Raw genomic sequence first — 15,071 nt, 5'->3', positions numbered from 1 at the left:
GATTTGTAAACTTATCTTCCAGCAAGAAATCCATTACCTTGAGCCTGTCGCACGCAGTATAGCACACAATGCAAATTTCTGTGAATTCTTGAAGCAGGTCAGGTGCAGCTGCAATATGGATGAGGGTGTTGTACAGCTACGGTTCCACGGAGTGGCGCTGCATACCACTAGTCAGTGCTATTAGATTGTCTTAAGCATTTGAAAAGTAGGTCAGTATTACTGTTGGGTGAAAGGGAAATATAAAGAAATATGTGAAACTGATTCAAAGTGAAAGTTAATTTTTTCAGTATTATGGAAAGACATCACTTAATACAAATATTTTTCCTCCCACCCCCCAAAACACAAACCACAAAATAAAATTTAAAAACTAACTAACTAAATAAATAAAATAAAAGCACAAGATGTCCCAGAAAGCCTTTGGAAAGATTAATTTTCTCAATTACGTGAAAACTGAGTTGAGTGAGGGAATTTTTGATATTTAGAAAAGTGAGAAAATTTGAATAAATTTTAGTAAAAGATTATGATTGTAAAGTACTAGAAGGCTGAGAATCCCCAGGGAATCGCCTAGCTGTAGAATATGCAAGAATTATATTGTTGGTCATAGGCATGTTCTTTACATTAATATTAGCAAGGAGGAAAACAAAATTAAAACAACACAAACCTCAAAACAGTTTTAACATGCTTGTTATTTTGCTTTCAAAGGAAGATCCAAGACTGAAAATTCCTGCTCATCTGAGGAGAAAAACTTCCTTAGATCCAGTAGATCTAGGGCCATTACCAGTAAGTAAGCCATTTTACTCAAAACATTTTACTTGTTTTTCAGGTATAACAATTTAGTTTAAACTAGTACTATCAAAACTTGTACGTGAAAAAATGCAGCCTGCTTTTTTCATACAAAACAAACAAACAAACAAAAAAACACTAAATTTTGAATTCCACTGTTGAGAATAGGGGGAATGTGGGACAGGGGGAATCCCCACAACTGCAGATCACCTGGGTTCTATGCAAACTGTATGGTTAGAAATTTATATTAAAAGTGCCTCCTTTTTACAGCCAGGTTGGGAAGAGAGAACTCACACAGATGGAAGAGTATTCTTCATAAACCACAGTATGTACAATGTACTGTTTTCCTACCACTCATAATTTTATTAGTTAATGTTACCTAAATTAGCGTAACAAATTATGAAATACCTTGCAGATACAAAGAAAACACAATGGGAGGATCCTCGACTGCAGAATGTGGCAATAACTGGACCAGTAAGTTCTGTTTACATAGCTTTAATCATACTCTTGAAAACTGCGTAATAGAATCCAAACAAACACTTATCATTTATCAGGTACCCTGGTCTAGAAGACAAAACTTCCATGATATTTGAACAAGGCATTTTTATTTCTTGAAAGACTGTTCACAAGGCTTTTTGTGGAAGTGGTCTTTAAATGCTAGTAATAAAAATCATTTCAACAAGAAAATGGCTGTAAAAATAATGAAATTAATTTCCAACGGAAAAATAATTATGTAGCCTTGATACTTAATCTGAAGTGCAAAATTACCAGGACTAATTGCAAAGATGGTACACATTATAATTATAGATGGGTTTTAGTGTTCAACTGATATCTGTGTTTATTAATAGCCCACATATGTAAACAATCTTCTCTGTCCATGGAAAATAGAGGTGTTTGTAGCCAGGTTTCTCATGATACAGCAAGGAAAGATTATGTGTTATATAAGTCACCGGACATTTGGGCACTTTGATCTAGGCAAATCAATGATTTTAATCAGTTACATCAGTTAATAGTGAAGTACAGAATAAATTCTGTGGAACTGATAGAACAAATGTTTTGAAAAAAGCAGTACTTTTCATTTCAGATGTTTTGAGCTGTCCATAGATTGATACATTGAAAATACCTTTCATACTTAGTAAAAATATGTATTCTTGTTTTCTCATAACTTAAATATATTTTGTATGTTTTACAAATATAGACTGGTTTCTTACATTAATTGTTAGAGTATCTGAAGCAGTTTTTCATTTTTTTTCTTCACTTTTTTTTTTTTTTTGAAGGCTGTGCCTTACTCCAGAGACTATAAGAGGAAATATGAGTTCTTCAGAAAGAAATTGAAGAAACAGGTTAGTAATCAGCAGCAGTCTAGGAGAAGGTTAAGAGATGTGTGCCCCTACACATAGGAAAGCTTAGGTTACAGTAAAAATAAGTTGAATTTCTCTAACCTGCTTAGAGAATGTTAGAAGGACTTTCTGATTGCAAATACACTTACGAAGCAACAACTTGTTACAATTAGTGTTTAATCTAACAGTGAGATTTTTGACTATGGAGCCGTGAGACTGAAAGCAATCTAATTGAAAAGCAGAAATTTTAAAAGATTAAAAAGTTAGCCTAGAAGTAGCCTGTCAGCAGAAGAATTGGGAAATCTCTGATACAGCATATAATAGTTTTTGGAAGTCAAAATTTGTCTCTACCAAATTTGTCTCTACCAAATTTGTCTCTAGCCTTTCTGAGACATACACACTTTGAGATGACCTGTAAATTGTATGTAATTACATACACATTTATTTTTTTTGTGTTCATAATTAAAACAAGCTTACCATCTATTCAAATGTTATTACCCTAATCTGAGAAGTGATAGACAGCTCGTGCCTACAATATAATTGTAGCAATTTAAGAAATACACGTGTAGTTTGTAAACCGTACGTTACCATTGCATTTTAAACATTCACAAATATCTAAATGGTAATTAAAGTAATAAGTTGATTTAAATTGAGATTGACTTATTGAATACTGTTTTAATCAGTTACATTTAGGTTTAGAAATTAATTTTACTATTCTTTGAAGTTCTTTTCTGAAACGTTGATTTGCAACTCAAAATAAGATGTTTGTATTCTTTTGCTTTCTGACATGATGAAAAAGACCTGTGTATTTCAGCCACTTTGTAAATTTGATATATAGTATTGTACATTATTTTGCAGTTTAGAAAATGTCACATAATGCACTCTAATCACCCCAACTTAATTATTTTTTATTTGTATCTTGGACCAAGCAAGTTTTGGATATAAATAAGCATTAGGTTTAAAGGCAGCATTCCCTTTTTTTCTCCCTAATTTGGGCATTTCTGCATTCAAAAATCCACTATTTCTATCCAACATATGACTAGTGAAATCTGAAATATATTGAGTTCCATTGCATCATTGTAATCTGGCAAAATGCATTGAAACTTTGTTCCATTTTTATGAATTTCTGAATTTTGCCTAAAGTAATTGCTAAAGTAAACTGGCTGAAAACAAGTGATATCAAGAATATATTCTGTTCTCATGTAATGTTTTAATACTTCAGCAAAGTTTTATCCCAGGTTTATAGGGGGCTTGATCTGAAAGCTCATCAGCAAGTTATGAGCTCCTTGGATATTTCTTTGTTTAAACATTTTCGTATATGAAAGTAAATAGAAACCTTGTGGCTTGTTCCTGTGACTTCAAATGCTAAGTAGGTTGTTTTTTCTTTTAATATTGTAGGAATACTTTTTTGTCTCATTATTCTGTTTTCTTATTGCTTTTTGTTTCTTATTTTTTAGAGTGATATTCCAAACAGATTTGAAATGAAAATTCATCGCACAACAATCCTTGAGGATTCTTATAGAAGAATTATAGCTGTAAAGAGAGCAGATTTCCTTAAAGCAAGACTCTGGATTGAATTTGATGGTGAAAAAGGTTTAGACTATGGAGGAGTAGCCAGGGAATGGTTCTTCCTTCTCTCTAAGGAAATGTTTAATCCTTATTATGGATTGTTCGAATATTCAGCTACGTAAGTAATGCAGGTCCAGAAGACTTAAGTTAAGGAGATCGATTCTGTTTCTCCTGTGTATTTTGAGAATTGAGTTACTTTTTTTTTTTTCCTCCTTTCTTCTCCCTCCTAAACCATGTGAGGGTTTAGTTGATAATAAATGAAATACTCTGTAACTAGGTCTTAGCTTGTCAGAAGAATATTGTGGAAACAATACCAGTGTTTTTTTCAGCTGTAAGCTGTGTCATCTTTACATACACAAAGGTACACCTGCAACCATCCACTATTTACAGTAAAAAGAGCCAATATTTAACATATAATGCTGAGAATATTATTTTTACTCCTTTAAAATTAATCGGAGTTAAGCACTTCTCTTTGATATATCTCTAACATTCAAAGGTAGTTTGTGGTGATTAAAAACTTTTACTTCTGCTAAGCTAATAGAATCTTCCAGTGAGTATTAGTTAATTATTAGGTTAGTTATTTCCTAATCCAAATACTTTTTTTCTTTAACTTCATGAAAAGTTATATCTGATTTAATTAATGATACCTTTCAGATCTTCTAATGTGCGACCATTCTAATAGTACAAAAATTTGTGTTTTTGTTTCTCTTTCCTGCTGCTTCTCTCAACTTCAGAGATAACTATACTCTGCAGATCAACCCAAACTCTGGACTCTGCAATGAAGATCATCTCTCATATTTCAAGTTTATAGGTCGAGTAGCTGGAATGGCTGTTTATCATGGCAAACTTTTGGATGGTTAGTATTTATTTTATGTTATATGATGTTTAGATTAATATTGTGTACATCTTGAATTTTGTTACCTACTGTTCAATTTATTTGTTCTTCTTTAAAGCCTTTTTTATTCGTCCGTTTTACAAGATGATGCTACAAAAACCAATAACACTTCATGATATGGAGTCTGTGGTATGTAATTTACCTATCTCATATATTAGGTTTTCATGTTAAGTTTTTCCTATATATCATTAATGACATTGTGAAAGTTGAAAGTGCACAATTCAAGGAAATTTTAGGATACAGCCTTAAAAAAACTAAGTTGCATAGGAATTAAAACTTTCAGTGGAAAACAGACAGGCCTAAACTCTGTTCTAAGTCAGTTACGCTGTACTGAAAACTTGATGCTAAACTTTATGATATTGCTAAATGTATTTTTGACAGTAAGATTCTTAGAATTAAATATAAATACTAACATCTCAGGGATCCCTGTTGCCACCATGTTTTTTAAATTAGTTTGTGTATTTTGATTATTAAACAAAAACATATTACTCAAACTTCCAGAGGTTGAAAATATTTACTAGTAATTCAGTATACTATTTTCAGAGGAAAACAGCCTTTTGCTAAATTTTATTTGTTTGTTTCCCTGATAATGGTTCTTACCTGGAGCAGCTGTGGCAGAGTGATTCTCTGTTCAGTCTCTTTAAACTGTTACTCAAATTTGAGCAGTTAGTATCTGGTAAAGGAAACAAGTATTTAATTGTTCCATTTTTTGTTCCTGATGCTTACAGTAACTGTGCTTTTAAGAAGCGCAAGTTATTGTGTTTTAATAATGAACCAACTAAGTATATTTCTCAACAATTCCTGAGGCTGAGACATTAATGATTAAATACAATTATTGTCAAACTGGCAGCACTCCTCTCATACTTAAATTTGAGCAGTCTTTTTCAGAATTACTAGCTTGTGCATCCAGTTCGAATCCTGACGGAATTTCTTTTTATTTGGCCGTTTTTCTTTGATGGGCTGTACTGTAGCAGGAGCTGTAGAAGATGTGAGCTCAAATATGCGTAAAATAAATACTCAGGCACCAGCTAGGCATTACATCAGTTTGTAAACCTCATAGGCTTCTTCAAAGGCCTATGCTGGAACACCATTCATACTAGTGCCACCTTTTGGCACCAAAGTAGTTAGACTGTCATAGTTCTTCTAAAACTAAACCTGACACCAAACACTGAAAGGTTTCCCATCATTGTCCTGTACATCTGTGCTTCTTTAAACAGAAGCTTTTCCTAATGCAAAAGACCAGACCCCATGATGTAGTACTGTATCTGGAAAGGGAATGTTATGTTCTAGTTTGTCATGTCCCCATGAGAATATTGACGATAGTGAATGAAAGAAACAGGAGAAAATCTGCTCTATAGTTTATTCTTGAAAAATATTTGTCATATATAAAATGCATTTAAATATGTTCTTATTTCACATTTTCTCCCCAAATTTTAAGCTACACGCTATTCTGTTGAGGATTCATTGCTAGAAGCTTTCCGATATATCTGCTTTTCAAGGTCCTTGAAACACAATTCTTCTCCCTTTAGTAGAGAAGTAGTTGTTGTTGGCTTTGACAGTTAAATACAATGAAATCACTATCGCACTTGGTCTGCAAAAGACCGGAAGTTTTTTAATCCAGTTGGTCTTAATTTAAGAAAAACTGATTTTGCTATGCCTACTTCAGATAAATCTTCTGTATTCATTCATTAAACTTGTCATTTTCTCTTTTAGGATAGTGAATATTACAATTCTCTGAGATGGATTCTTGAAAATGATCCAGCAGAGCTGGACCTTAGATTTATAGTTGATGAAGAACTTTTTGGACAGGTTAGTATGCTTATGTTAAGCAGAACAGACAAATGAAACAAAACACTTGGCCTGTGAAATTAGCTGATTTTATCTTTATGATATTAAGAATACCTTAAAAAAAATAATTCACAATTCAGTCATGTTGGTTTGTTTACTCAGCTTCTTCCTTCAGCTGGCATATGCTCATTCAGTGCTTTGTTATTCTGGCAGTGATGTGACTTGGAAATAAGCACAGCCTTAAAAACAATAGCTTATGCTTTTTTCTTAATACCTGCATTAAAATGTAGCTTGCTGTTCCTGTGAATGCAACTAAGACTAAAATATCCATATACCCATTACTTAATCTAGGGGATAGATTGTTCTTACATGATTCACTGAAAGTATGTGCCCTTTCGGAAATGACTAGAGTTGTAAATTTCCCTCAGAGGTAATAATAGTGTGTGTGGGGGGGGTTGTTTGTTTATTTTAAGCTGTGCAAGATAACTATGGAATAAACCAGTATAGTGTTACGTAGAATGCTGCCTAAGATGCAGGTCACATAGAAATACCTATAGTATTTCTAACTTACAGGTGCCAGAGAGATTTAAGCCTTTGCGGTCTTGTGTAACTAAAGTACAGCCCAAGTAGGAGCATGAAAAAGTGCATTTGTAATAAATTGGAAAATCAGGTATTTGTTTACTGAGGTTCTGGTGGTATGAATCATTCAGTAACTGATACGCATATAGATTCACTTATTTACTGGAGCAATGGCTGGAACTGTTCTGTAAGTGTTTTTCCTGGAAATTTGGAAAAAAGTCCTGGTCATTGGATGTGCAGTTATTGAAGCCAGCACTACTGAAAACCTGTGTACAAATTAAAGAGCAGCTCCAATCACTGAAGCAGGTCAAAGAAAATCAACATTGCCACACTGTATCCCTGTCTGCTATCCCTGAATAATACATTAGGAAAAAAAAAATCCATTTATTCACGTGACCTGTGAAACTGGTTCTGTTTCTCATAGATTTCAAATTCTGTATCCAAAGTTACCTAAGTTACCTAATATTAATGCATGAATTGTTACATATGTATCTCACATAAGGCTAATTCTATGTACCACATTTAGACCCATCAACATGAACTGAAAAGTGGTGGATCAGAAATAGTTGTAACCAACAAGAACAAGAGAGACTATATTCAGTAAGTACTGGTCACCGTGCAATGTATCTTGCTGGATAGCCCCTTGATAATTGGGGTTATGTGTTGGCTACAGTAACAAAATCAAGTCATTTTGTGTATAAATTGTTTTTATTTAAAATGTTCAATTTTTTTTTTACAGTCTTGTAATACAGTGGAGATTTGTGAGCAGAGTACAGAAACAAATGGCAGCCTTTAAAGAGGTATAATTATAAATACAAAAGGCATTTTTAGAATTTGTTGCATATAATCTTAAGAAAAAATTTTAGAATGTGGCATCCTAAAGACCCATAGATAGCTTTGTTACAGGTATAAAAAAGGCAGTGGAAATTATTGAATTTTCTCAGTCTTAAGTAATTTTGGTAAATGTTTACTGAGATGTTTAATTCATATTGAAAAGTTGGCTCCTTTCTCAATCCTGGCTGACAGCTTTAGCAGTAACGCAAATTATTTAATGAATTCTGAAAAAATAAAAATGAGATCAGACTAATAGGATTAAATTAAACTAGTTGGTTTATCCATATTTGTATAAGTAATATTACATATATGACATTCAAAGTTACATGTTCACCATTGAGTGGAGCACAGTAAAGAAATGTGAAATATGTCAGAATTAAGTGTCCTATAATCACACAGGGAACTGCTGGTATCCAAAGATTGGTATTTGATGTTTAGCTTAGACTCTATTTACTACAACTGAAATATAATTCTTAGTAAACGAAAATGTTTAAATGTTAACTTGATTTTAAAAACTTCCTTCACCTTTTTTAGGGCTTTTTTGAACTAATACCTCAGGATCTGATTAAAATTTTTGATGAAAATGAGCTGGAGGTAAGTATATCACGGAAAAGAAAACAAAATACGCTGGAAGTTAATGTTACTGACTTACACTTTCCCTGGTTTGATCATTATTATTTTTTTCCTATTTATGTAGTTGTTAATGTGTGGACTGGGAGATGTGGATGTGGCTGATTGGAAACTACATACAAAATACAAAAATGGCTACAATGTAAACCATCAAGTAATACAGTGGTTCTGGAAGGTATCATGAAATTCTTTTATTTTCTTCTCTCTCTCTTTTTTTTTTTTTTTAATTTTATCAAGAAAACCTGTTGAAAAGCTTAGGCTTTTCAGCTTTCCTCTATGTTAGGCTATCATGTGATTCACTAGTAGTTAGGTAAATATTTGTACGCTAAAACCCCTGAGAAAGTTGGTAAGAAAACCATACATGAGATGCACGATAAAAACATAATATGCTACTGATAACTTACTTATAAAAAAAAAAAAAAAAAAAGTCAGGGGTTGAATATTTCCATGTAGTTTTCTGTGCACTGCTATACTAAAAAGGCATTAAAGTCTTCTGTTTGATAAAACAGGAATTTGGCTGCTAGTTCATCACATCAAGAAACTTAAAATAAAAAAATATAGAGGCTGAATCTTCAAGGGAAGTATTTTACAACTTGCAAAATGAGTAACCATATAAGAATATGGTTAGTGCCACATTAAAAATTGCTGACTTAATAGCTATTTAGCAATAGGCAAAGTAGACGACATGTCATTAAATATATATATTCTTATATATATGTAAAATAAAGAAAAAATCTTCTGTGTAAAATCATAATTTAAACTTCTCAACTAAAACTTTAATTGTAATTATTATCATACATAGGCAGTCTTAATGATGGACTCTGAAAAGAGAATAAGATTACTGCAATTTGTTACTGGCACATCACGTGTACCTATGAATGGGTTTGCTGAGCTGTATGGTGAGTACTTATGACTGTGTTCACAGTTAATTAATAAAACATGATACTGAATGATACTTTCACAATTTGATATTATTTGACATTATTTGACATTAAACATTTCTTTTTCAATTTTTGCTTTAAAATGAATGTATTCTGACAGGTATAAGAAGAGTTAGCGAAGACTCACTTAGATCACACACACATTTCCCATGTTCTAGAAATACTTCATTTTAATTCTCTTCTTCAGAAAGTTTTTAAATGTATAGGACTTTTCCAATGAATCTAGATTTTGAAGCTCTAAAGAGCTGCAAAAATCCCTGTTTAACACCTTATTCAGCTTACAGAAGATTCTGTTGCATAAAGTGCAAAGACGTGCTGGCATCAGCAGTTAACTGCAGATTCTTGAGTTCCCTAACTGCTTTTATCTGCCTACAAGCCACACTTAGATACAATTGTTTGTAAGGATATACTGTGAATTGGACTACTGAAATGACATGAGTTAAACATAAAGACAAAAGAGAAGTAGTGAGCCTACCATACGGAGGGTGGAATAAGCAGATGGCTGTGGGGAGTAGACTTTAATAGCAAAGCCAGAAAGCCCACTGTGGTAAGACTGTGGGCAAGCAGATAGAACAGCCCACAAAGGGTGGGGATGTTTTTGCTTCTGGGAAATCTGTTTTCAGCTGCCATCAGCTACTATGTTTTCTGCTAGACTATTTTATTAAGGCTAAAATGTGAATGCAAATGAGTGAACAATGAATAAACATTTCCTTCTTCGTAAACAAGACGGTGATTTGTTTATGAAACAGCAGAATTATGAACAAATACCAGCTGTTATTTCACCTTTCCTATTTGACCCTGTCATCATTTCAGTCTTAAATACTTGGTTTACTTTTTTTTCCATTCCATCAGTGAATGACTTGTGAGTTCCGATAAGAAGGACAGTGTCTGCAGTGGACTTGAGCCATGTGTCTGCTGTTGCACCTGATCTATGGTACTGCTGGAGCTGCAGTACATGTTTATCACAAAGGAACTTGATCAAAATTCTGCCTCTGGGATTTTTTTTTATTCATCTAAAAATACTGCCAGAGGTAGAATTAAGGAAAGATGTATGGAAAGAAACTGTTGAAGCTCTTAGCTCCCTGCTGCCCAGGGATTGCAATATCCTTAGGCAGTTTTCTGGCATTTCTCTAGTTCTGTTCACTCCTGATGAAAAATTCGATGAGCAGTTGTCTTGCACAGTGCTTTTTGTTTCTTTCTTTTACAGTTATTTCTGCTTTACTGTGGTCAGCATGCCAGCCTCACTAAACCCCAATATTGAGCACAATCACATTTCCAGTACCTGCTTGTATTTGAAGAACTGTAGGTGGTTCTTCAGCGCTCCGTGTTGGTACGTGGCTTTTTGCTGCTGCCGGGCTGCCACTTTTTTTCCTGCTCCCCACGTCTGGGCTGTTCCGTGGGGCTTGCTTCCTAGCGGCACATCTCCCTCTGGTGGCCAAGCGAGGGATTTCTGCTCAGAAAAACTGCTCATCGACCGACATTCGAGATCTAGGGAACAAAACAGATGGGGCTTTCTTGTTTGTATTTCTTGTCTTTGCCCCTGTTCTGCCTTGTCAGCCTTCAGTTTATGAGTTGGACAGCTAAAATACAGGCTTACTCCCACGTAGCTGTTAAAAGGGAGTTTAATCTTCATCTCGCATAGTAGAATGCATTGCCAGGTATATAGAGCTGCTTCTCCGCTTCATCCTTCTTCTGGGCATGCTTTCTCATTGCCTTCTCTAACCAGCCCTTTGTGCTGAACAACCATGGAGCTGGAAATATTCCCACAACTACTCATCTATCCATCCCACTTGATATTTTAGGATGAAGTGCTCAGTGTCTGTCAAATTATTTCACTAAACTTGTATGTAGCGTAGTTTCTGTGCACTGGTTGCTGTTTCCTGCCTTTTTGTGTATGCTAATAGTAGTGGGAGGATTTTCCCCTCCTCTTGTTTTATTTCCACTTCGGGGATGTATTGTCTGTCGTTTATTATTTTTTTTTGATATGTGTTGGCTAATATCTTCCAAATCTACTTCTGCAACTTTGTGTGCAGTAATCTTATTTATTAATGGTATACTGTGTATATTTGTTATTAGCATTATCATTTCATTTTATTATGAATACACGTCTTATTGTATATTGTATTGAAGTGTATTATGTATATACTTCTTTTTTTCATTTCTTCATAAAACCACAAATGAAATCTTTTTGAACTGCTAATTGTAACTTCTATAGTCAAAAAAAAAAAAAAAAAAGCATTTTGGAGGAGTCATGAAAAAAAGAAAGGTAACAATCTGAATTCTAAGCCTGAAATACTTTGTAGGTGTTGTGTAGAGTACCTTTAGCCATATACATCAGCTGTCATTACTACTACTCATCTGAAACGTTTCACATCTTCCATTTTAGAGGCAGAGGGCTACTCCTTCTTGGGAGCTTCCTATTTGTATCCATGGTCTTCTTGTAGAATAGTACCCAGCGTCAGAGATCATCTCCTGTTCTCTGACAAAGCAGTGATTTGGTATTACATGGTCTTTTTTCAGACACACAAATGCTCTCAACATCTTAAGGAAGTGGTTACAAAATACCCTTTGTATCCACTTGGGGCTAGTTGATAGATTCAAGAAACTTGCAGTTATGACATGCTGAAAGACACTTGCTGAAGACACAGGTGTAGCAGAAGCTACAGTTGCTAGCCACAAGTTCTCTCAGGTGCCTATCTACATCTCTGGAGTCACATGTACGGTCTCTGCATTTCAGAAAGTTCTCAGTTGGCTCTGCTGTTGCCTAGGTAAAGGTAGATACCAAATAATTTCTGCCAGGTTTTAAAGCTTGGCACTTTATGATAAACATGTCTGAATTTTTACATGAAAAAATATATATTTATAAAAATGTGTTTATAGAACTCTCTTCTGTGTAAAATTTTCAATGCTAGACACTTTATAGTATACTTTATAGTATACTTTATACTTTAGATACATATACTTTTAGCTCTTAGACTTTGGAGTTAAAAGTGTCAAAGTCTCTTGAAATTAAGATGTAGCAAGAAATAATTATAAGTATCAGTAAATTGGGATTGATGACCATTGTATACACTGCATTTGATTCACACAGGTAGTTCCTGTACTAAAGTCAGAATTGGATGACAAAATAACAATATATTTCATAATTTGAATTTCTAATGATTAAGAAAAGAATCTTATAATCAGGTGAGAATTGAAGTACTCTTCCCTGCAGGTTCAAATGGACCACAATTGTTTACAGTTGAACAGTGGGGTACCCCAGAAAAACTGCCAAGAGCTCATACCTGGTGAGTATTTAATTTAGGTAAACTATGTCTGTAAGTCAGCAGTAAAAATACTTAAAGAGTTTTCTTCTGTTTTTCAGCTTTAATCGCTTGGATTTGCCTCCTTATGACTCCTTTGAAGATTTATGGGATAAACTTCTTCTAGCGATTGAAAATACTCAGGGTTTTGATGGGGTTGATTAAGCCACAGACAAAAATCATATCGGTCCAGTGCTGCAACTTCATTTTAAGGGTTTACAAACAGATTTGAATTTTCCAGGGACTACCGTTGTATTTAGCCACGTGGATATTAAATCTTCATAATATCACTTGTAAAATAAGTATTAAAAAAACACTAACTTTTGAAAATGCATATTGCCATTTCCACAATTTTGTGTACTTTGCTGATAACTACAGTACATACATTGGATGGGCCAGTACCAAGTAAGTCAAAAACTAAAATGTTTTTAAGCAGTTGCCTCTTACAGTATTTGACAGACTGTCCTGCAGTAAACTACTGAAGTAAAACTGTGAAGAAATCTTTGCAGAGGTTGTAAATTTGAATTGCTGCTTTAAGAGAAACAACTGAAATTATTAATCAGTTAAAAATACACACACACTTGGTGTAATGCAATATCATCATCTGTGCTGCTTCAGGCTGTTTGCTACAGATCTGTCCAAAGCACCTTATAATTCAGCATATTAGGTAAAACATTGTAAAGCATTTATTTGCATCATCAGCTATCAGTTTGCAGAACACTGACTTGCTTACACATTTTTAAAAAAATTTGTTTCTATCTTGCTTTTGTTAGAACTGTAACAAAATCAGGACTTTTTATAAGACACAAGCAGCATAAGTCTGATTTGTAATGAGAAATTATATCCTTTTTTTGTCTGAATTTGTATACTGTCATTGGTTTATTGAGTGTTCATCACTTTTTTTGGATAAATTTGTAGTTCAATGATGGATAATGTTTTCAATTCAGCCTTTTTGCAACAAATTAATCTTAAAGCAAAATTTGTATGAGTATCACAGAGTATTAGTTACTGGTAGTTAGAGGCCTTTATTATCCATTCTTGCAGTATTGCACTACATAACAATAAAGAACATGTTTACAGGGTTTTCTGGGCCAAGTTCAGCAGTCTGATATGTGCAAACTTCTCAGAACTGTACAGCGGTTATGCACATGTAACCAGGGGCAGAATTTGGTTCTGTAATATGTTTACAGGTTATGCTAGTTTCTATAGCTGCGTTTTTATATTTTTTCTCCACTGTTAGTCTAGAAACCAAACTTGTTAATACAGTATAACCAAAGTCATAACCAACAATGTGCAATTTATTGTAGATCAATTTGTCATATAAATATCAGTTTGATTTCTTTTGTAAATGTGGACTTTTTTTGTATTAATTTTAACTTTTTGTTTTTGAGCAAGTGCTGGTTAAAACGAATTGCCAACTTGGTTCTAAAAGAAAAAAATTATATACCTGTCTTGCTCTACTTTGAACATTTTGTTACCAATATGATCTGAGGATATGACAGTACCTAGCTTTGGCCAGCAAATTTCTGTTTAGTCACAGTCTTTACAAATATGCAAGAAGGACGTGTAGCACATCTCTATTAAAAATATGTAAATTATGTAACAAACATAATGGGTCTTACGGGATATTTAAAATCCCACTTGGTTTTATTCTTTGACTAGGTTGTTAGAGCTGAAAATACTACATGTAAATAGAGGTAACTTATACAGATTTCCCAAATCTATATGCAGTTTTGTAAAAACATGAATGATATATCAGTAAATCTGTATAGATTTGAATGTAGCAGTATTTGTTGCATACTTTAAAGTATAAAGTAAGGATCCTGAGAGCAGTAAATAAAAGTTTATTCTAATAAGTTGTGGCTTGGTTATTTGAAGTGCAAGTCACTAGTCTTGAACTAAAAGGAATTGATTGATTTATTATTATTTTTTTTTTAGTACTGATAAGTACATTACGGGCAGTAGTTTCACCATAATAAAGTACTGCATTTATGTAGCTGTTGAGGTGCAGAAACAGTGTTTCCTTGCATTCTGCTCCTGGACATGGAATCTTTGAAAATTTAAAGAAATATTTTTATAAAAACTGTAGCTAACTGCAAGCCTTCATTGTATTGTCAGCCTAGAAACACTACACAGCAGAAAGGCAAAGGTGGATTCCCCACAGAAACTCCAGCTGATTGTCTGGCCCTGTTCACCTGCTGTGGGAACACCCTTCTCAGCTGGTCACAAGCACACAGCTGACAGACATCAGTGGTGAGTGCAGCAGGGCAAAGAAAAGGGCCCAAAACTCTGGTCCTAAACAGCACGGACTGCCCAGTAGTGTTGGGGATGTGCCACAGGACATGGTCTCCAGTGCCAGCCATGGAAAGCACCCTAGTGTGCCAGAGGGAGGGGGCTCCTGGGGCAGGAT

The 15,071-nt window shown here is 34.1% G+C and overlaps 1 protein-coding gene across 2 annotated transcripts in view; it reads left to right on the top strand.

The window, feature by feature from the left end:
• Positions 1 to 14,372, top strand: part of NEDD4 (NEDD4 E3 ubiquitin protein ligase) — a gene marked incomplete at its 5' end in the record, with an annotated part of 54,458 nt that extends 40,086 nt beyond the window's left edge. For both annotated transcript variants that reach the window (XM_084293062.1, XM_084293061.1), the window contains 15 exons: positions 703 to 780; positions 1,054 to 1,108; positions 1,199 to 1,257; positions 2,061 to 2,126; positions 3,581 to 3,810; positions 4,427 to 4,548; positions 4,646 to 4,716; positions 6,301 to 6,396; positions 7,481 to 7,554; positions 7,694 to 7,754; positions 8,323 to 8,382; positions 8,486 to 8,593; positions 9,221 to 9,317; positions 12,574 to 12,646; positions 12,724 to 14,372. In XM_084293062.1, the coding sequence (XP_084149188.1) occupies positions 703 to 780; positions 1,054 to 1,108; positions 1,199 to 1,257; positions 2,061 to 2,126; positions 3,581 to 3,810; positions 4,427 to 4,548; positions 4,646 to 4,716; positions 6,301 to 6,396; positions 7,481 to 7,554; positions 7,694 to 7,754; positions 8,323 to 8,382; positions 8,486 to 8,593; positions 9,221 to 9,317; positions 12,574 to 12,646; positions 12,724 to 12,826 (1,353 nt within the window). In that variant the 3' untranslated portion in view covers positions 12,827 to 14,372. The remainder of the gene's footprint in view (positions 1 to 702; positions 781 to 1,053; positions 1,109 to 1,198; positions 1,258 to 2,060; positions 2,127 to 3,580; positions 3,811 to 4,426; positions 4,549 to 4,645; positions 4,717 to 6,300; positions 6,397 to 7,480; positions 7,555 to 7,693; positions 7,755 to 8,322; positions 8,383 to 8,485; positions 8,594 to 9,220; positions 9,318 to 12,573; positions 12,647 to 12,723) is intronic.
• Positions 14,373 to 15,071: the final 699 nt, after the last annotated feature.

The sequence above is a fragment of the Netta rufina genome (assembly GCF_964035555.1).
Source record: "Netta rufina genome assembly, chromosome: 11".
NCBI classification, from domain to species: domain Eukaryota; kingdom Metazoa; phylum Chordata; class Aves; order Anseriformes; family Anatidae; genus Netta; species Netta rufina.
This window is presented reverse-complemented; position numbering and strand designations above follow the sequence as displayed.